Source organism: Tinamus guttatus, unplaced genomic scaffold (genome assembly GCF_059628265.1).
Source record: "Tinamus guttatus ecotype Peru unplaced genomic scaffold, ASM5962826v1 Tinamus_guttatus_pri_ptg000226l, whole genome shotgun sequence".
NCBI classification, from domain to species: domain Eukaryota; kingdom Metazoa; phylum Chordata; class Aves; order Tinamiformes; family Tinamidae; genus Tinamus; species Tinamus guttatus.
In genome coordinates this window covers 3,158,974-3,179,676 of record NW_028288760.1, presented here as the reverse complement: position 1 = coordinate 3,179,676, position 20,703 = coordinate 3,158,974, and the positions used below count along the sequence as shown (strand labels likewise).

General features: G+C 53.2%; 1 protein-coding gene across 1 annotated transcript in view; it reads right to left on the bottom strand.

Moving 5' to 3' along the window:
* Positions 1 to 20,703, bottom strand: part of NACC2 (NACC family member 2) — a 35,233-nt gene that overhangs the window by 5,079 nt on the left and 9,451 nt on the right. The window contains exon 2 of the mRNA XM_088525349.1: positions 6,646 to 7,566. Coding sequence (XP_088381475.1) covers positions 6,646 to 7,504 — 859 coding nt within the window. The 5' untranslated portion in view covers positions 7,505 to 7,566. The remainder of the gene's footprint in view (positions 1 to 6,645; positions 7,567 to 20,703) is intronic.

Below are 20,703 nucleotides of genomic sequence, written 5' to 3'. Positions count from 1 at the left end.
AAATAAGAAAAAAAAAAAAACAACATTAAAACAGCTTATCATGCAAGAGCAGCTCGTGTTTCCAGCCCTGCGCGTTGCTCCGGGAACGGCTCGGCGCCGAGGCAGGATGCCCGGCGGCGAGGACGTGCGCGCTGGGCACACGGCGCCTTCCTGCTCCCACTCTGCCAGGGGCACCCGCGGAACCTAATCCCACTTCAGCTTTTCCCAATTTCACCACTTTTGAAAACGGGCAGCTCTGCACGCTGGATATCATGCATGGAGCAGAACTAGTCTCCTCCAAACACCTGAAGAGGCATCAGGCTTACTCAACTTTGAATAAATTAGCCAGATTTGATAAATAACTGCTTTAATACCATAGCAACTTCTCTTCCTGACTTTTTTTTCCTGCTGAAGCTAAAATCCGGGCTTTGCAGTAAATGCTACACCCAGAAAAGTCAACAGGGGCAACTCGCTCTCCACCAGTCACCACCCCTGAGCTGCACCGCGTCTCCCGAAAAGCCTCCGCTTAATTGATGCCTTTCTGAGGCCAGCGTTTTGTCTCAATAACAAGAAATATCCCAACCAACCGACCAAAAAATTTCATTAAGCTGCGGCCTCCAAACCAAATTACACTGAGCCACCAGGACACAGCTGCGATTTCACTTAAAACATTCCCTTACATCCCATTAATGGGGCCTGCCACTGCCTATTAGCAAACGGTAACGTTGAAAAGCTAAAACAACTGAGTTTTACTCCTAGCACTGCACAATTCTGGGTTACGTGAGCGTACAGAGGATTAGCTTTCTAAAGCACATTTACAATCCACTTACATGCTTAAAATTACAAATCACAGCAAAACAGGCCTGACACAGGTGTGTATCGACTCCATTGCACTAGTGCATATTGTGCAGCTCCTGAACTGCATCCCAGCTGTGTGATGATCTTTCTTCCCCCCCAAAAAGGTCTGATAATGTGGCAAGTGCTACGTGTGAAATCAAATCTAGCTCAATGCCTCACTCTGTATGAGTGCAGACATAGGAAAATAGGAAAAAACAGCAATTAGAGTTTCTGAATTCAAAATGTACCCTATTTAAAGGGTGTCTTTTATTGCGGTTATTCTGATAATCTGGAGGCCTTTTTTTTTTTCAATTGCCTAGATAAAATAACAAGTTTTGCAAACTTGTTGCTGCAGTAACCGAGCGGAAATGCCTCTTCCACAAAGGGATTAGTGTTCTAACTAGGACATGTCCTGCAATATTGCATTGTTGGGCGACTCCGCATTGCAAGGCACAAGGCTGGAAACATCCCCACCCTCCTCGCTCCCCTCCTTCCCTCCAAAGTTGGAGCTGCTCTGCATACTGATAGTCTGCAGCGAGGCACGGGGCTTCTTAAAGCAAACGGTGCCGGAAAGTCGTCGTGGCCTCGGGATGCCTCTTCCCTAGGAAAACCGGCGCGCGGATGCCCCGGCGCGGTCCTGGATGGGTAAGGAGCAGCAGTGACAGAACACTTTGCACGATGTTTTACAACTAATTTCTCTCGCCCTCGTAGCCCGATTATCTATGCAAAGTGGGAGTGCTTTGGAGTGCTGATGGAGCCCCATTTACATACACAATTTTTCATCAGTTGAAATATTTCCCCATTTAATAGCTCTTCCAGGAAGCGCTTCCAAGCACACAGATCTCTGTGTTTGGGGCTGGGAACCTTGTGCTCACACAGCCAAGGCACCTGAAAGACCCGTTATGTTACTAATATTTTCCACCGTAAGCTCATCAAAAGCAGAGGGGTGCTCAAAAGGGCATTAAAACCCTTTAATACTAGACAAACAACAGCCCACTCCACTCTTGGTTTTGGCAAAACACTCTCACCAAAGCAGGCTACCAGGGTACCAAGACCCTCGCAAAACCAGTGCAAGCCTTGGGTGGGAAGCAGCAGCTGGAGCTCTTGGAGGACACCTCATGAAGCACCCAGCTAGGGTCCCCCTCCACCTGCTTCTCAGTTGCATATAGACCGAAAAGTTAAAATTACACAGGCTGGGCACAACCTCTTGCTCTGCCCATCAGTCACAGACACGAGGCTGGGATGTCCAAGGTCTTCATTGGAGGCAATGGAAGGATGGCAATCCACGCTGCCAACACCTGGCACCTGGTTTTGGTCTAAATGCCCAATTCTGAACTAACAGGTCATGGGCAGAGGTTGAGATTAGGCTGCAATTACTTCATAAGGCCTGGGCTAATTGCAGGCAAGGGTGGCAGGGGAAACACTGTCCATCACCAGGGCAGATCTTCAGCTGTTAGGAGAGGATGAGGAGGGCACACAAGCAATGATACTCAGCAAGTTATTTCAAAGGTCTCCAGTTATTCCCTTTTTGAAGGTGGGAATGTTGTATGTCTCCAGGGAAAGCACCACAGAGCAGTAGAAACCACTACACTAAAGGATCCTCGTCACAGTAAAAGCGACAGGTCCGTGCTGCTCCTTGTCCAATATTTATATATTCTGAGACCAAAAGGGAGATTAGTCACTGCTCTGATCACACACACGTATCTTCAGGTGGTTTTGCAGGACAAAAAAGCAGTATCCAAAGGAGGCAAAGCCAAGGCGGACCCCACACAGTCCTAGTAAGAGCTGCATTATTCTTCACACTCGCAATGAGTTTTCCAGCCTCAGGTGTAAGGGTACCTTGCAAACAAGCTAAGCAACTTCAAGAGGCTGAGGGACATTTTCTAGCCCAAAACTGCAGACTTAGCAATAGGGTTAAGGTGGCCCTGCCTCAACCCTCAGCCACATCCGCACCCCATCCACTTCTATATCAAAACGACTGGAACTGAAAACATGAAACCTCCACAGCACCCAAGCAGCCACGAAACAAGGACGAATCTCACTGCTTTACTGCTTGTCACACACAAGCACTCAATGAAGCCCAAATTTGGGGCCAAACAGATCCTGATGCAGCAATAATGAAGCCTGCAAGAAAAAGAGCAGAACTACTGATTTAAAGCTAACTTCCTAGCTAATTTCAAAGAATGTGGTGTCAAGCCCATTTCCTGAAAGAAAAGCAGCTTTCCAGGAAAACAACACTAACGTCCTGCACCCTGCATTGAGAAAAGCCAGGAACAATTCCACCTGGAAAAAATTCAGTGCTTTTGAAGACATTGCTTTTTGCACATGGGAGGCCATATAGAAGTTAGCATTTGATCTCTGAAGCCAAATACTTCACAAGACAAGTTAAAATTCTGTCTAAAAAAGACCAAGCCTAATCGAATCTACTACTCTATTTCGGTTACCTCTCTCCCAATGGCCTTGCTGTTTACAAATCTCTCATTAAATGTGGGCACGAATCATTTTTGGAATTTGTTTTGATTAAAACACCAGTAGCAAACGCAACGATACAGCTCCAAAATGACCAGAGCTTTGGGCCTTCCAGTGCTACGGCAACTCCACGGCCATTAATCACCGCACAAGGGACGGTTACGTAAGGCAGCAGCAGCAAAGAGACACTCTGCTCCCATGTTTCCAGAGAAAGCAAGTCTGTTTGGCCTTTATGCTCTAAAGAACAGGATAGTATTCGCTTCTAATTAATTTGTATCTTCGGAGGGCAGCAGCTCCTTTCCTTTGAACACCAGGGCCCACAATGGGAAGTATTGTTTAACGCAGTTTTGTTCCCGGCGAAGAACGGAGCCTACCAGCTACCAGAGAGACTGGCAGGAAACCATTAAAAAGCAAGCTAAGATAGCTACAAGTCAAACACTGATGTATTTTATTTATTCAAGGATCCGCTTTGATCTGAAATGTATAGGGACACTGTAGCTTGCAACAACTGCTTTGCAATGGGCAAGGGCCTAGGTTTTGGGCTACCAAAGCCATGGCCACGCGACTCACTTTGCCTGCGTCTCCTTCAATACCTCCTGGCCGTCAGACTCCAGGTAAGGAAAGGCTGGTTTGGGTTTGGAAAGGGGAATTAGAACACAGCAGGACTCAAGCAACTGACTCGCAACACAAAACACATCTTTGCAGGGCCACAGCGTGAACCGAGAAGTCACCAGGCGCTCATAGGACAGCAAGAGCATCTCCACCTGCCACGACAGCAGCGGTTCAGCTCCAACGTCAGCATTTCAACAGCGTTTCTATCCCATTAAGCTCTTTTCCGCTTGCTATGGAGCTGCCGCGGGCCGAGCCGGGAGCCGAGCGCGGACCGCACACGACCCGCGCGCACCGAGCCCGGCGAGGAGAGTTTACATTGGAATAGTACGTTTATAACAATGTACCGAAACGCAGAGATTTGATTTGTGACCTATTTATACACGGAGGTAATCTGGAATTAGTACAGGAAAAATATTACTGGTTTATAAATACCCCTATCTTGCCTTTGCTTCAGATCTCAGCCAGGAGTGAAACATCTGCCAGTCTAAAATTAAACATCTGTGTTTCACTGCGAGGGAAGAGGGACGAGGCGTTTTAACGCCAAAAAAGGCCAGGCATGGGTGACACCGGCACCGGGCCCGCGCGGCGCCGGGCATCACCTGCGGGCACCGCTTGAGACCGGCTCCATCCACCAAGGAAACCCCCTCCGGATGGTGCTCACGCACACTCGGCCGAACCGGTATTTAATTTGCTCCAAAAAGGACTAATTTTTAGTTGCATGTGTTGTCTGCAGCCGCAGACCTTGCAGTAGCCACGGGTGCAGCAGAGCTTTTCTGCAGTTGGACCTGCCACGTGTCACGGTTGCAACGATCCAGCTCCCAAGAGCTACCGGGGACTTCGCTGCTCGCTGAGGTCCCTGGGCACCGCTGGGGCTGTCGCGATTCCGGTGCCTTCCCGTCCCGCTCCTTCCCGCCAGGAATCCGCAGCCGGCAGAGAAAACTCTTCTCACAGCTAATTACCACGACTCCTCTATAATGGCTATTTTAGATGAATTTTTAATGAAGCGTGCTCTTCTCACTTTGGTATTTCCTAACTTTCAGGCCCAGCCTTTCTCTGCCAGCAATTTACTGCAGAAAGGGTGTTTTTCCCCCCCCTTTTCCCTCCTCCTCCCGGGATCCATCGCGCTGTCGGCACGGAGGAAGACGCGCCTTGTGCAACTTCACTTGTGCCTGACAAAATTAAATTAAAGGCATCTGCTCAGCGGCGAGCTGGGAGACGCCGAGCACCCGTAAGCGCATCCGAACCCGGCACATGGAACCGGATTCCCAAAAGGTGGACAGGCAGCAAAGCCCTGCGTCCCTGCAAGCCTTGGCCGAGCTCACTCATGCCAAGCGGGTGCCTCTGAGCTAGGCCCAGCTCCAGCCCTTCGGCAGCCTTTGGATCTTATTTTATTTATTTTTTTCCTCCCAGAAGGGTTTATAAAACACAAAATTAAAGGAAGCTCCGTGGCCCGCTGGAAACGCCTCCGGAACCTGCCATCTGCATCCTGCGGGAGCATCAGCGACCGGCGTCCTGCTCCGGCCGGACACAGGGACCACAGCAAGAGCCCACGGCCCGGGAGGGAGAAGGAGAAAAATATAAAAAAAAAAAAAAAAAGAGAGAAAAAAAGCAGGAAAAAAAGCACCCCCCTCCTTGGAACCGGGCACCGGCGCCACTCTGCGCTTTGTTTTTGTTTTCGTGAGCGGGGCTCTTGGAAACCTTGGCAATCACTATTTTAACCGCCTCCCCTCCCCGGGCTTTTGTCCACCCGGGAGAGCCCGGCGTGCCAGCGGCGGGATTAGCTCCTTCCCTCTGCCATCTTACGCCTGTATTATTCTGCACCTTCCGAGGGTACAGTTTATCCCCACTAATTAAAGCACGGTTAGCTGTGCAAGCCCAAGCTGCCATGCAGTAGCTTCGGTTTTGCTTTTTTGTTGTTGTTAAAAAATCTCTTTTTGTGCATGTGTGCGCCCTGTTTTCCTGGAAGGGCCGTGCTCTAGCTGGGTTATTCAGAGCAGGACGCTGCCTTGTCCCAAAGGGGAGGTGCAGGCAGGGCCACTGGGCAGCGCGGGGACGAAGCCACCGCGGCCTCGGAGCCGCTCGGAGGGCGGCCAAGGCGGCGCTTCCACAAACGGGAGGCAAAATTGGCAGGAATTGGGCTAGTAAGGACCACTGAAAGCAGCACCATCCACTGCTGGGCACAGGGCACGAGCTGGGGGACACGGTGGCTCTGCCATAAAAGCCACAAGCAGCAAAGAGGCCCCCAAAGCGCTTCCCCCTCTAGACGTGCCGGAGGAGACGAGCACAGCGGCGTTACACGGAATGAGCAGGCACAAAAATACACGTGCTTTTTGCAGAGGCTCCTAAACGGTACCTTCTATGGAAATGATTTGGTGATATTTGGAGGGAGAGAGAGAAACATACATGGACATAGGTTTTTTTTCTTCAGAAAGGCCATGAAAAAAGGAGAGATAAGCTCTTCGGACATGGTGGCCTAGGATGGGGCTCTGCCGCCTATGGAGGAATCTCTGCTTGGGTGTGCAAGCAATGGCACAAGGGCCACGGGCTGGATGCAACCGTGGCCACCAGCACCCAGCTGGCATCATGCAACCCTCAGAGCACCCAACCATGCCCAGCCACCAAAGAGCATCCCAGGAGACCAAAACCCCAGGAACTGCCCCAAACCAACGCCGTTGGGTGAGGAAGCACCAAGCGAAACCCCTCGGGGAGGGCAGAGGAGCCAAGGGGGAGGCCGCGCGGGCGCGTTACCGGAGTATTCTCCCGAGGACTTGATGTACATCTGCCCGTACTGCTCCTCCACCATGGTGTCGTAGGCCTCGTCGTCCTCGTCGTCCTCCTCGTTGTGGTAGGAGGTGGGGCTGTCGGTGGTGGGCAGGCTGCTGGCGCCGGGGCTCGTGCGCTCGCCCTGCGCGTACGTCACGGGCGGCACGCCGGGCAGCAGGGTGGCCAGGTTGGGCACGCCGTAGTAGGAGACGCGCGACAGCTTGAGGGCGCCGGCGGCGGGGCCGGCCGCGTTGGCGGCCTCGCGGGCGCCCACCTCCAGCGGCCGCTTGCCGGGCAGCCCGGCGGCCGCCTGCAGCTCCAGGCTCTCGTGCTTGACGCGCGCCAGCAGCGGGATGGGCACGGAGGGCGCCACGCCGTAGGGCGCCGCGGCCGGCTGCAGCGGCGCGCACGGGCTCTGCGGCTCCGAGCCGGGCTCCTCCATGGTGGCCGTCTGCGAGTCGCAGTGCGGCGAGCTCACTTTGAACATGAGGTCCGTGCCCTTCTCCACGATGTGCTGGATCTGCAGGAAGCCGGCCGTGTACATGACCACGAGCTGCTCGCTGGCCGCCATGGTGAGCTTGCCGGTGTAGCAGAAGGAGAGGATCTGCTGGAAACACGCCGGCGGCACCGTCCCCGGCAGCTCGAACGCATTCTTGCTGTTGCCGCTGAAGAGGTCGCGGAAATAGAGGCTGCTGGCGGCCAGCACGGCCCGGTGCGCCTTGAACGCCTGGCCCTTGACCACGATGGAGACGTCGCAGTAGAGCCCCAGCAGCCGCTGCTCGTTGAGGCAGCCCAGGACGGTGTTCCCAAAGTTGGGGATCTCTATGTGCAGCAGCTGCGACATGGCTCGCGGGCGCCGGGAGCTCCTCACGCATTCAACGCAGGCAGAGCCGGAGGAGGGCACATCTGCAAGGCGGAGAAGGCAGGGAGAGAGCGAGAGCATTTTTAAGCAAGCCACGGAAACGCACGGGAACAAAACGGGGCGCGCGAGCGGGAACGTCAGCGGCCGGACCCGCCGGCCGACGCAGGACAGCAGTTGCTTATGAAATTACTTATCGATGTTTCTAAACAACGGGGGGGAAGGAAAAACGCCATCGGTGGAGGGCAAAGGGTATTTCAAAATTCAAATATTTTCTTAAAGTTGTGGTTTGTTTAAATAAACACCACTGATTTATTCCCCCCGGGTTTACTTTAAGCAGAAAAATCCGAGCGGCGCGGGGGACGGCAAGGCACGCGTGCGGCAGCCGCGCAGCGTTATATAAGGGACGGCGCAGCCCCGGCGCGACTGCAGAAGAGGCATCTGTATAAAGCAACGTGCTGCTCTGCCCGAAATAAACACAGAATTGTGCCTGAGCTCCTGCAAAAAGGCTTTTTTTTTTTTTTTTTTTGCAAGGAGCCTGCGCGGGGGCGCAAGGAGGCAGCGCTGCAAGAGTTAAACCCCTTCTCCACCGCTCCGAATTGAGCCAGACGCCCCTGGGCTGCAGGACGAGTTGTCCTGAGGTGCCAAGTGACTCCCCACCGCGCAAAGCGAGGCCACGTTGGGGTGAGGGGACAGCAGCCCCGCGCCGCAGCATCGCCCCCCTTGCCCTCGCATCGGGTTACGGCGCCCGGACGCGTTAAGGGCACATGCACCTTCCCGCCCCGAGCGCCGCTCCCGCTCCCACGCGCCTCCCGACCACCAGAAAATCAAAGAATTAAGGTAAATTCATTAAAAAGAGGGCTCTGGAGCAGAGCGATAGCACCAATCCTGCGCGGGCTGAGCGCGCTCCGGGCACACCGCAACTCCGGCGAAGCGAATCCCGGCGCTTCCCCGAAACGGCAGCCGCAGCCAACCCCCCCGCCGCCCCACACCGCAAATCCAGGAGGTTTCCAGCCTCGCTTGCCTGCAGCACGACTGAATAAAAACTAGTTCCTAAAGTAGCACCGAGGGCGCATCGGAACGGAATAGCAAAGAAGTTTATCTGAGGATGATTAGGGGAAGAAAAAAAGCTCCTCTGAAAAGAAAATAAGCCACAAAGAGCTGCTCTGTTCCCAGGGCAGGGGGGGAAAGGAGAGGAAAAAAAATGCCCTATCTGCAAGGCCATGGGCTAGGAGGAAGCAAAGCGAGCGCTGCCCGCTGGAGGAGGGGAGGGAAAAGGGTGAAAAAAAGAGAGAAAAAGGGAAAAGGCACCGCGGGCGCGAGGACTCGAGGGCCCCGCGGCCGGGGGCGGACGTACCTCGAGCGCGGCCGCCGCAGAGCCCGCCGCAGGATGCGCGCGGCCGCCGCAGCGCCGGGCAGCGCGAGGAGCAAAGGAGCAGAAGAAAAAAAAAGAAAAAAGGAAAAAAAAAATAGTATCAAGCCCCGCGTTTGTATCTGCTGTAGCTCAAGCTTTTACCAAGTCAAATCTCCCCGGCGGTGCATAGCATCTAAATGAATAGGCGGATGCAGATTAACATTCAGGCTGCTCGCGGCAATGAATAGAGCCCTTTGATTAGGGACCTGAAGTAAATGCCAGTTTCGGAGCGAAGCTTTAAAAACAGAGGAATATCAGTGCCAGAGGAATGCTCCCAGTGTTGGTACAAGACAGACTTTTGATGAGTCACTGCAATGCAAACAAAGATGGCAGAAATACTGTACTGTGCGCGGCCCGAGCGCTTCGGGGAGCCACGGCAACTGCGACAGCTTTTAAATTTATCGCCCGCTTTTTGCATCTGAATGACGCCGTGCAGCGGCCGCCCCTGCCAGCCCGGTGTCCAAGCATCCCAACTATTCCGAGCGGGTCGGAAGTCGGCGTGGCACCGACCCCCCCCATCCCGGCTCCTGCGGGACCGGGCTGCCCCTGCCACCCCGCGAAACTCCTCTCCAAACCTTGGAAAGGGGGGAAATAAATACATAAATGGATGGCTAGATAAGTGTTTACCCCTTGGGGAACAGCTTCTCGCAGGCGGTGGCTGAATGCACTAAAAGCAAATCCATTTGCTTAAGCACCGCGCTCGCAGGCACCGCGTCTGCGGCTATTCGGGGTTTTGGTGGTGGGAAGGGGGCCTTGCTTTGCTTTGCTCTTGCCCAGAAGCTTCTTATTCATTTCCACGCATGGCCCAGGAGCTGCCCCGCTCCCTGCGCCTCCGTCTTTCCTTATCTGTTGGGTGCATTAAGCCGGACGCCGCAGGACGCGGCGCAGGCGGCTCCGGGGCTGGATACATCCCGGCCCCTTCCTCGCGCGCCGGCATCCCGGGGCCGGTTGGGAACGTTGGGCCCAGCACGAGGAGGAGGAGGAGGAGGAAGAGGCTCTCTCTGCAGCCTGGGAGGAAGCCGGGCTCCAAAGGCATTTCTGTAGGAGGTTCGAGGTGGCAACATGAGCGACGAGCCCTTGGCTTCGCCACCTCCATCTCGAGAGGAGAGGAGCCTTGTGGGGCACACAGAGCTTTACTCCATCTCCCCTGAAAATCTCAGGGAAAAAACACCCCGTATCCTGCACTTTCTGCTCTCATCACATCCCTGGAGGCCCCAGACTATTCCCTCTTTTGCACAGGGTTTGAGCCCGGCTCCAAAGCGCCCCAAGCAGGAGGGCCACGAGCCCCGCGGCACCCGGTGCCACCTCCCCGGGCGGCTCCGCAGAGCCCGGCCTGGCAGCGCAGAACAAACCAACCCAAAATAGCAGCGCGTTGCGAACACGCTCAGAATCCGCTCTGTAAACAAGCGCGGCCAGGCAGGGCCGCGGCCGGCAGCAGGGACCGGGGGGCACCCGCGAGGGTCCCTGCTCACTGCAATGGGCATCACAGGGCTTGGAGAGCCTGGCCCTGCCACGGCGCTCCCGGGATCCAGCCCTGGAAGGGCATCGCTCCCAGCCCTGGTTTCCCCAATTCCCGCAGGTGTCGGCAGCTGCTGCCCGCAACTTGCGTTTCACTGCGAGACGGCTCCAACCGCGAGCTTTTCAGGAGGAATAAGGGTCCCATGAAGAGCAGCAGGAGTGACAAGAGTGACCATAATGCCCAGGATGCCCGAGAAGGTTCTGCTCTACAAACCCAACCGAGAAACGCAACCAAATCCGCACCGGGGAGACCTCCAAAGCACAAGCTCTTCCAGGAAACTTTAAGCCAAGAGTTTTTCTTAAAGCAGCCAAGAGTTCTTTTCTTATTTTAAGAGCCCAGAAACAAAAAGAAAAAGGCTGAGAGGTAAAATAAGGTAGTCCTGAAAGACAGGGAGAACCTGTTCACCAAGAGACCTCACGCCCTTCAAAACAACAGCAGCACCTCGCTGCCGGCACCAACCCGCGCTACGTCCCATGCTGGAGGCTCCTCCGGCACGTGCACGGCTCTAACCACAGCACCCAGCTCCTCCGAGGGGTCCCAAATGCTCCGGGGCCTCGGAGGGGTGGGAAAAACCACCATCCTGCAGGAAGAGCCACCGTGCGGGTGGACGTCAGGGTTTGGAAGCCTGTCCCCATCCGGGTGTCCCAAACCTCCACCTGGCTCCATCCATCCCGCTTGGCTGCCGGTGCCTGCGGGATGCTCAGCCCCAACTCCTAGTGCCCAGCAAAAGCAGGCTAAAAAAATTCAAAATCAAACAAAAAATAAAACTCCACTAATTATGGCAGATACAGGGCAAGGCAAAAAAAATCCTCCTTTTCTCAGATCCTCCTTCTCTTTTCTCAAAAAAGCTGCTCTCCTGAACTTGCAGGCAAATTAGGACAATTCATACATTTATGCAGATTTGGGGAAAAGTCACAGCCTTGGTCCCTGCATGCCAGTAAAAAATTCAGCTAGTATTTGAGACAACTGTCAGAGCATAAGGAGGGTTTGAGAATCTCCAGTTTTTGTGTCCATATGCTTTGGGGAAAAAAGAAAATGTAGCTTTGCTTTTTGCTCCACTGTTTCTCTGCGCAAACGCGTCAAAGGTCTGGGCTAGACAGTGACAAAGAAGAAAAAAAACAGGCATCAGCTTAGGATAAGGCGCTGGCGTCCCGGCTCCCACGGGAGTAATCAGAAATAATTAGATAATTTATTTAAATTGTCCTTTCCTTCGCCAACACAGAGAGGCTCAGTGACTTGGAGAAAAAATATAAGAAGAATAAAGGAAAAAATCTAAGCTGGTCCCTGCTGTAAGTTTGCTGCGTGTGCCAGGTTGGCGCCTGGGGACGAAAGTGGCGGTGGCAGCCCCCAGTGCTCAGAGCAAAGTGGCATCGCTGCTGGGGACAGGGGGGGACGAGCAGCAGCCTCCCCAGGGCCAGGGAAGCGCCGGCCCTTCCCGCATCCGAGCGCTGCCGGCGCTGGAACGGGGAGGTTCGCACCCGGCTAAAGGTCTGCAAAGGACACGCTGCGGGGGGGAGGGAAACTCCGCCTGCCAGAAAGGGAAAAAAGGGAGGAAAAAGGGAAAAAAAAGCCAGCGGCGGAGCATGCCCTCTGCATGCAGGAGAGGTCCCGCGCGGGGCAAAGTCCCAGTGGTTGGGAAGGGGAAAGGATGGGATCGCGAACGCGAGACGCCGCGGATGCCTGCACATCCAACGCCAGGCTCTGGCAGGAGCAGCAGGACAAGGTTAAGTTTGGTAATCAAATGGCAGCCCCACGGAGGCTCCGTTTTCCTTCTGCAGCATTTGTTTCCCTGGCTCCAAAGTATTTTTTTTTTCCCCTCCCTTAATGCTGCAAGTGGCAAGCAGTGAGCAATGCTGAGACACCCTATTTTTAGTGCAGCAGCCAGTGGCAAGTGCTGAATATGATTAGTCTGGCCTTACTGAGATACTCAGGACGGAATCTGCAAATATTAATAAGTAGCATCCGAGCGCAGCACGCTGGGCTGGCGACCGGGAAAGTTAGCCAAAGCATCGGAGATGCACACGCTGCCCGGGGGGAACCGGGGAAAAGCTGGAAAACCCGATGAAATGAGCGGTGCTGAGGCAGCCAAGTGCCCGGCGCCAGCAGCTTTTCCCCCGGGATCGCCGGGGCTCCCGGGAGCAGGCAGAGCCGCTGGCCCGGATCGGGATCAGCAGCCGGCTCGGGACGCGGCCCCAGGAGCAGCCCCGCGCGCCCATCACCGATCCGTGATTTCTGCTTCCCAATCCGCCGCCGCTTTCAAGAGCTGTCAGAGCAAGGACACGCGCAGGGAACGCCGCGCTGGATTTTTTTTTGCAGATAGCTACAAGAAAAAATAAAAATAAAAAAGCGTAAAGGAGAGACGGAGCTCTCGGGACATAAAAGACCCTTCTTTTCCACGACTTAATCCTCACGGTCCCACAAAAGCACCGGCGGCCGGTGCCCCGCAGCCCCTCACCCCGCCGCTCCCGCATTCCGCTCATCCGCATCCCGAGCGCACGGGAAGGGCGCGCGGAGCCGCGGCGCCTCCTCCCCGCTCCCCGGCCCGGGGCTCCCCGCGCGGCCCCGGTGCCGGAGAAGCCGCAACCGGCCCCGGCGGGAGGGCAGGGGCAGTCGCTTACGGAGCGGCGGCCGCGGCTCCTCGCTGGGGCGCATTACCTAGTATGGAGGAGCTGCCCGGCTGCGCGCGCCGGCTTTTTTTTTTTTTTCTTGTGCAAGTTCGTCTGTGAGTCAGCATTAACACACATGAGAACATCAGGAATCCTTCCTAGTTCTGATGCAATGGAGGTTGTAAAAAAAAAAAAAAAAGGGAAAAAAATCCCTCGCGCGGCTTTGGACAGCAGCCTGCAATTCAATTGCCTTTACTTTTCAATTACTGCATAGCCTGCCGCTACCGAGCTGCATAGAAGAAGGAAACTTTGCTTACATCTCTGTCCTAAAATTAATGACTTCTTGCTTTTGGCTACAGTTTATTCTCTCTGCTTCAAAAGAAAAATAAAATAGAAGTAGGCATACCAGAATTAACCCTTCAAGGGCCATTTTCCATGAAGATCTCCACTTTTTCTGTGGGAATTTCAGCACGCAAGAGCACTGCTGCCAAGAAGTTCTGGCGAAGGGAGGCACTCGGCGTTGAGCGCTCCATAGAGCGAGGCCGTGGCCCGGCTCGCTCCTGCTGGGAATGGGAGCCGCACGCGGACGCGTTCCCGCAGACGGGAATTAACCCCACGGCTCCAGCTCTGCATTCCTGGGCAGGCAGCAAAGCCAGGGATGAGGCTCCGGTGTTGGGGAGAAGCTGTGCCAGGTTTTGGGAGACCCCTCAGCACCTCCACGGTGCCCGTGTTATCCTTTACGTAAGGGATAACGGCGGGAACGGAGCCTCCGGAGCTGCCGCGAGCGGTGCAAGGGCTCTTGGCGCTCGCCCCCGTGGATGGCACCTTGCGGAGCGCCCAGGGCATCCCCGACTCCTGCTCTCTTGCAGCAGCGCCCCGGAGCACCCGCCTTGCCCTCGGTCTCTTCAGAGCTCAATGCAGCGCGTGGCGAGGGCGCAACGCGTTGCAAGGGGGTCCCAACATCACCGGCACGGCCTACGTCTCCGTTCGCTTCAGGGGCAGCAAACAACCACCACGATAAAATTCCCAGTTTTAATATTAAGCATAACTAGCTCTTCATGCTCCTTCCCTGGCCAGGGCAGGGCCGGCCCGGCACCTTCCCGGCTCCGCTCCGCCACTGCCGGCTTCTCCGAGGAGAGCAGGGCACTCGCGTACAGATGAATCCCGTTTTCATGGGAGAAAACCCCCAAGCAGCGACTCCCAAGCCATGTCCACATGCACCAGCAGCCCCTGCGGCAGCTCCACGACGCTCCAAAGGAATCCGGCACTGCTCGGAATCCGATTTAAATATCTCCAGGGCAAAGCACAGCTCCCCAGGGCCTGCGGATCCCCCTTCCCACCAGCATCTGACCCGTGTCCCGAATTCTTCCCCAGCCTCGGGGCAGCCGTTGCAAGAAGGGCCAAGACACCTAATGCAGAAACACCTTGAAAATTGTTCCTTCGATCAGTGCTTCCCATCGCCCTCCACATTGCAGCACCCCAAAAATTGCATTTCTGCGACAACAGCGACACTGGTTTGGGGAGAAAAGCAGGTGAGTGGGGCTGCCCAGATCCCTGCGGCCTGAGCAAGCCAAGCCTGGGCACTGCCATCCCCTTCCTGCAGCCACCAGCAGAGAAGATCCTCCATCGAATGACTCTGGATGCCTCAATAAAGCCAATAAAACTCCATACCGATGCAAAACCCATGCTCAAGATTCCTCCCAGCACTGCAAAACACCCTGAAAGGCTGGCGAACACTTCCCCATCCTCAGCTCCATCCATGCGGATTGACCCGCACCAGAACTGGACCGGGCTCTGCACATTGATCCATCCCCAGCCGCATCCGGCACATTTGGAAACGGCTCCTACCTCCTGCAGCCGATCCGGGGCTCGATACGGTTTAAACAACGGCCCCACTCTCCTGGGATGCGACCAAACGCGGGCTGAATCGCTGCAGCACGACATAAAACATGTCCATATTAGCGTGCGTGCAAAGCCTGTGCCCATTACCGAACTCATTAAAGACAGTGATACTTTGTAACATACTCTAATCTTTAATATTCATAGCCAGCTTCATTTGCATAGCATGCCATAAATAGTTGAAGCAGAGGTAAAACACAAAGCGCTCCACTTGCATTTCTAATTATGCCTAAAATCAAATGTAAATCACAACACATCCAAGACACGGAAAATATTAAATTTGCTGTCTCTCAGTTAAAAAATCTTAAAGGGAAAAAAAATAACCCAAACCAATTATTTTTTAAAGACAAAAATCAAAGGGGCTCATCTGCATGTACAGCAGGGCTGATACTAAGAGAGGCTTGGGCAGGTCTGAGCCACAATCCCGGCACAACGCGCCCGGACTCCGTTATTAGCTGCTCCTGCTGCTGCATTTCCTTGGGAAAAGGGTTTCCAGGGGCAAAGTTGGAGCTGCTGCTGCAGACTCAGCCTGGGGTTTGGAGAAATAGAGGGAGCCTCGAGCCTTGGGTTTGGACCATCGGCTTGGAGGAGACTCTGCTGCTGCTCCAGCCTCCGAGGTGGCACTTGAGCCCACCAGGTCCAGGGAAAACGGCCATCCCACTGGGAAAACTCGAGGGTGGGGGATACTGAGCAGGGTCTCCCTGGGGGAGTCTCTCACACATATGCTAAAGTTTTTAAAAATAGGCATTTTATAGGAAGACCATTGGGAGACTTAACACGTGGGAAGCAGATCAACATCCTCAGTTGAAATGGGGGTTATCGGGGCACTGGTGCAGGCTGCTGGATTCCTTACGGATGCGACCCTTGGATGCCGGGATGGGGCCCCAAGCCTCCCTCCTCAACGTGCCCCAGGGGCTGCTGGCGGCAGCAGAGCTGCCATCCTGGGTCCTCAAAACAGCATTTTACAGATTGCTGTGCAAAGATTTTAATTAAAGCCAATTTAACTAAATTTGGGGAAGTAGGACAAAAGCGGCTTCCACCGCAGCACGTTTCTGGAAGCAGCAGAAGCGACTTGGCCCCGGACACTGCCCATGGGGAAAAGGGCGATTTTCAGCCGCTTGAACCACATCCAAATATTACCAAGGGGAGCCGGCAACGCGCGCACACCCAGCCTGAGCAATAGATCCTGCCCTATTAGACTGGCCTGCCTTGGGAAAGGCTTAAAGACAAGTCTGAGAATGAGCAGCTAAGAGGAAAAACAATAATAATAATAATAAACTACCTATGTATGTCTATCTCATCACCCTGGTCTGCTCCTATTAGCACAATGAGTTACCAGTGTCTTAAAACTACACCAGCTTCTTCCACATTTTTCCCTTTGGGTTCCTCCAAGCTCTTGCAATTCAACTATCCCTAAATTTCTTCCTTTTGGGACTTTTCCCCAGTTCAACACCAATGTTGTCCAAACAGCATCGGCTCTATTAAGGAGTTTTTCTGCAATACCTACCTTCAAAGAGCTCCAGAAAAGTAATTAAGTTTAACTCCGAAAGGTGAGCGCTTACTCCCTTTCTCCCGGTTAACGCAGGCTGTGCAGGGAGAGAAGTGAAAGCTGCTCCGAGTGTGCAAGGCTTTTTTGCAGTTCATATGTACCCTGGCATTTTGCCCAGACCTATTTTTAAGCCCATTTACTAGAAATCCCACAAATTAAAGGAAATACGGATAATGTTGTAAGAATCCTTTGGGCCAAATAAAAGCTACACATAATTTTCCTTGTGCATCAGGGTAAGATCCTTAACCACAAAACCCAGATTTCCCCAAAGCTCTTTTGCAACAGCAAGAGAATCTTGTTTTGTAAAAAAAGTTGCCTTGATTTGTGCCCGGATTACAAGGAGCGGTGGCGGCCACCGCAGCAGCGCAGGGCGATCGCTGCTGGGAAACAGCAAGGGGCAAGAGAACACAGATTAATTAGACATCGTTAGTCCTCGAATGGTTATTACTAATGCCAGCCACACACGTGGGAAGTGCTTGGGGAAACGGGGGTTTTTAATTCCCGCTTCCTTCCCAAACGCAAGCGGACAGCGCTCTCTTCCATCCGTCCCACTCCCAGCTCGCCCCAGCATCAAGGGAAATGCAGGGAATTGTCCCCAACGGTGTCTTGCTCGGACACATCATCCTCCACGAGGCCACCAAGCTCATTGCACTTGTCCCTGCAGGGCTGAATTGCTGTAACGTATTAAACAGAGGCTTTGGCTGCAGCATCTTTTGCACTATTGCGCTGGGAAGGAAGGGGAGAGCGTGTGCTGTAATGCAGAGCCTGGAAATTTAACCATGCAGAGACACCAGCACACTGACTAAATTCCAATAAAAACCATTAAATCTTGATAGGATTAAAAAAAATGCATTTCAATAAAATTCACAAAACAAGCGGGAAATGCCCCAGAAAGAGCAGTCAAAGCAGCAGTTGTGGTCAGTGCTTGCAGGAGGGGATGTGCAGAGCTGGTGCTGCCTCTCCAGCATCGCGCCCGGCACGCGAGGCCGGACCCCGCGCGCGCTCAGCGCGTCCTCCCCATGGCAGCTTCCTTCTAAAGGGAAAAATAACCACGCCGGGGAACAAACAGCTCTCCTATTCTGTGAGCGCACCGCTCTGAGCAGCAAAACACGCAACTTTGGGAACTCCTCCAAGATTTATATGTTTTGCATGAAAAGCAAATGTTTTTTTCCTGCCTGGGAAAATATTTAAACGCGAAGCCGGTGGAGTCAAGGCCGTTTATTCCTGGTTTGTGCAGCTTCTTGGAAGAAGCCTGATTGCAGCCTGGTTAAACAGCAGAATAAGAACCAGGGTCCCCAATGTGTGTCCACAGCGAAGGGGGCCCAGGTGCGGCTGGAGCGGGATCTGAGCCTGGAAGTGGGATCGTGGGAGCTGCTGGACCATGGGAAAGACTCAACAAGCAGCTTGCAGCACCCCCAGCCAAACAGACAGAACTTTATAAGCCCAAGAAGAGCCTTTGCGACAGTGATATGATTAACAATAATATTAACAATAATATCACAGGAGCATCCCTGATCCTGCCACTTACAGTGTGACTTTTAATCTAGGAAAACATCCTAATGTTTTGCACAAGTTGCAGATACATTATTGGATTAAGGGAGGCCTCACTTGGACACCTGGAGCCTCTTCACCACAGAAACAAAATCCTTCTGCTTTTTGCAGCAATAAGTGATTTGCCTCCTCTTTTTTTTTTTTTCTCCATTTATTTTATTTTATATTTTTTGTAAGTCTTCCTGGCCAGTTAGACAAGAACCATCACGTTGCGAAATCCAGGAAATTTGCTGCAACACTCTGTAATACTTACAGGGCAATTAGCCAGAAAACCTCACACAAATAAGCTTTTCTTTTCGCCACACCATCCTAACCACCAAGCATTAACCCATTTCTTAGGAAACAGCATCTGCTGAAACAACTTCCTAATCTAGGAGCGGGTATGAAAAGGGAAAAAAAAAGCCACTGCTGCATCTGCAGCACCCGCAAACAAACTCCTAGCTGCCCTTCTAGGCGGAAAATCATCCCGTTGGGAATCCCAGCACTGTGCAGCTTTCCCGGGAGTCGCCACGTGCTTGGGCAGCAGCTCCGATAGCCCCAAGCGATGGAGCTTCCCTGGAGAAGCCTATGGAGAAGACAGTGGTAGGAGTCATCGGAGCTGCAGGGCATGAATTTGCAGGGCTGGACGTGGCTTGGGCAAGACTTGAGGATCGGGAAGGCTCCTCCGGCTCCCGGGCATCCCGGCTCCTGGGCCGTGGCCAGGAGGGATAGGGAAAGCACAGGGCAACACGACAGGGCACTTGGTTCCTTCTCAGGAACCAGAGGGCAGCTCCTACCTGCACTTGCACAACATTTTTTTTCCTGGGAAGATGTCAAAATACAACCCTTCACTCGCAAAAAAAAGCAAAGAAGAAGAAAAAACACAAGCTTCCCAGGTCACCCTCAGCAAGAGTTTTGGTATTTCCCATTTCTCCAATTTACGAAGCAGCTACTTTTTGTTGTTGTTGTTATTTACTATAATTCCTTCCCTTTCTCACTCTCTGCCCCTGATTCCCCCCCTGGAAATTCCCCCCTTAAAAATCCCCCCTGATTTCCCCCCTCTGGAAAATAATAAACTAAACCCAAAAGCTTCTTTTGGGGAACGCAGTGGTAGTAACGCAGCTCCCGGGGGCTGCTCAGTCCCAGCATGGGGAGGAAACCACCTGTGGACCTGAAAGGGAGTCGAGTGCTGCAGGGTTTTATTGAGGAGCGAAATCCTGCTCGAGACCTAGTAAATGGGAGACTATCCTGAATCACCTCCTGAATTTTTTAATGCTGCTCCTGGGAGCACTGAAGGTAAATATGTTAATTTGACTTCAATCACGGTTCAGAAGGAGAAAAAAAAAAGAGAGAAAAAAGAAAGCACACGGTATTAGTTTAGGGTACCAAGTCTTAAAACTATTCATGCATTTCTGCATATTTTATACTCAGCAAATAAAGTTCCAAGGTTCTGTAAGGAGGCTGTGAAATTATTCCAAGTAAGCAATAATGAGGTGTGCATTATATAAGGCCGATACTAATGGTAATCTATTATTAAAATTTAGGAAATGTAGGCGCTATATGTCTAACAGCCCCACTGCAGTTTTCCTTCGTTAAAACGGGTGAAGCAGCACTCGGGGCGAGCGCTGCAGCGTGTTGCACATCCTGCCTGCTGACCCCTCTGCAGCCTCCAGGACCAGCTGTGGTTCCTCCTAAGGACAGGCCACCCAAAACATTGTCACCAGGGCCACCACGTCGCTCCTTGGCCTTTAGGAAGGCCATAAAGCTTTGGATCTGGCATTGCTCTTCTAATAGGATCGTTCTGATACTGCTTTCCCAGCACTGCTCGTGTCCGGGTTCCCATGCAACCCCAAATCCAACTTCAGATGTGTTTTAAAGCGCATTGCTATTATGGCGCAACATTATTTTTTAAACGGAATTTCTAGGTAAATTCAGATCCCAAAGGCAAAGCTCTGCCCAAAAGGAAGGATCACAAAGCGTAACCATTCCCAGATGGAACATTCTTAGCTTGACCTTTCTCCACTTGAAGGATCTCAAGCAGCAAGGAGATTCCTCAAGGTTGGATGGGGCTCTGGGAATTGCCTGGCTGCAGATGGAGTGATGGGGCACGCACAGGGTTGATGCTTCCTACGGTTTAAAGAGAGGTGGTTGCTCCACTTGCCCATCCACGGTTGTATCCCGACCTATGTGCACTGAATGAGTTAACAGCAATTCTGGGGTAAGAAAGAGGAGAAGGGCGTTAGTCACCCAGGCAAGTCTGGATTGGCACGAGTGAACAAGAGCTGCCAGCGGATGAATGAAGTTACCTTGGAGATGCAGCAAAGACCAGTGACCAGATATTAACTTCTAACAACCGGCTGCCAAGGGAGGACGAATACGTGAAACCGCACGGACGAGAGAGACGCTGCGACGAGCACGCGCTGCGGGCCGGGGCGCAGGGACATCCTGCATCTGCTGGACCAGGAGACCCCGGACCGATGGAGGCTGGAAGGACCTCTGGAGAACATCGGGGACAACGCGGTCCAGGAGCTGGGGTGGGCACACCAAGTGAGCAAGACACACTGGGACGAGACACTGTCCTTGTTCTGCCCTTAGCGTTGATAGTGAAGATGCCAACAGCAGCTTCTCCCTTTTTTCCAAAACCAGCTTCGTAGCAGAAAAATGAAC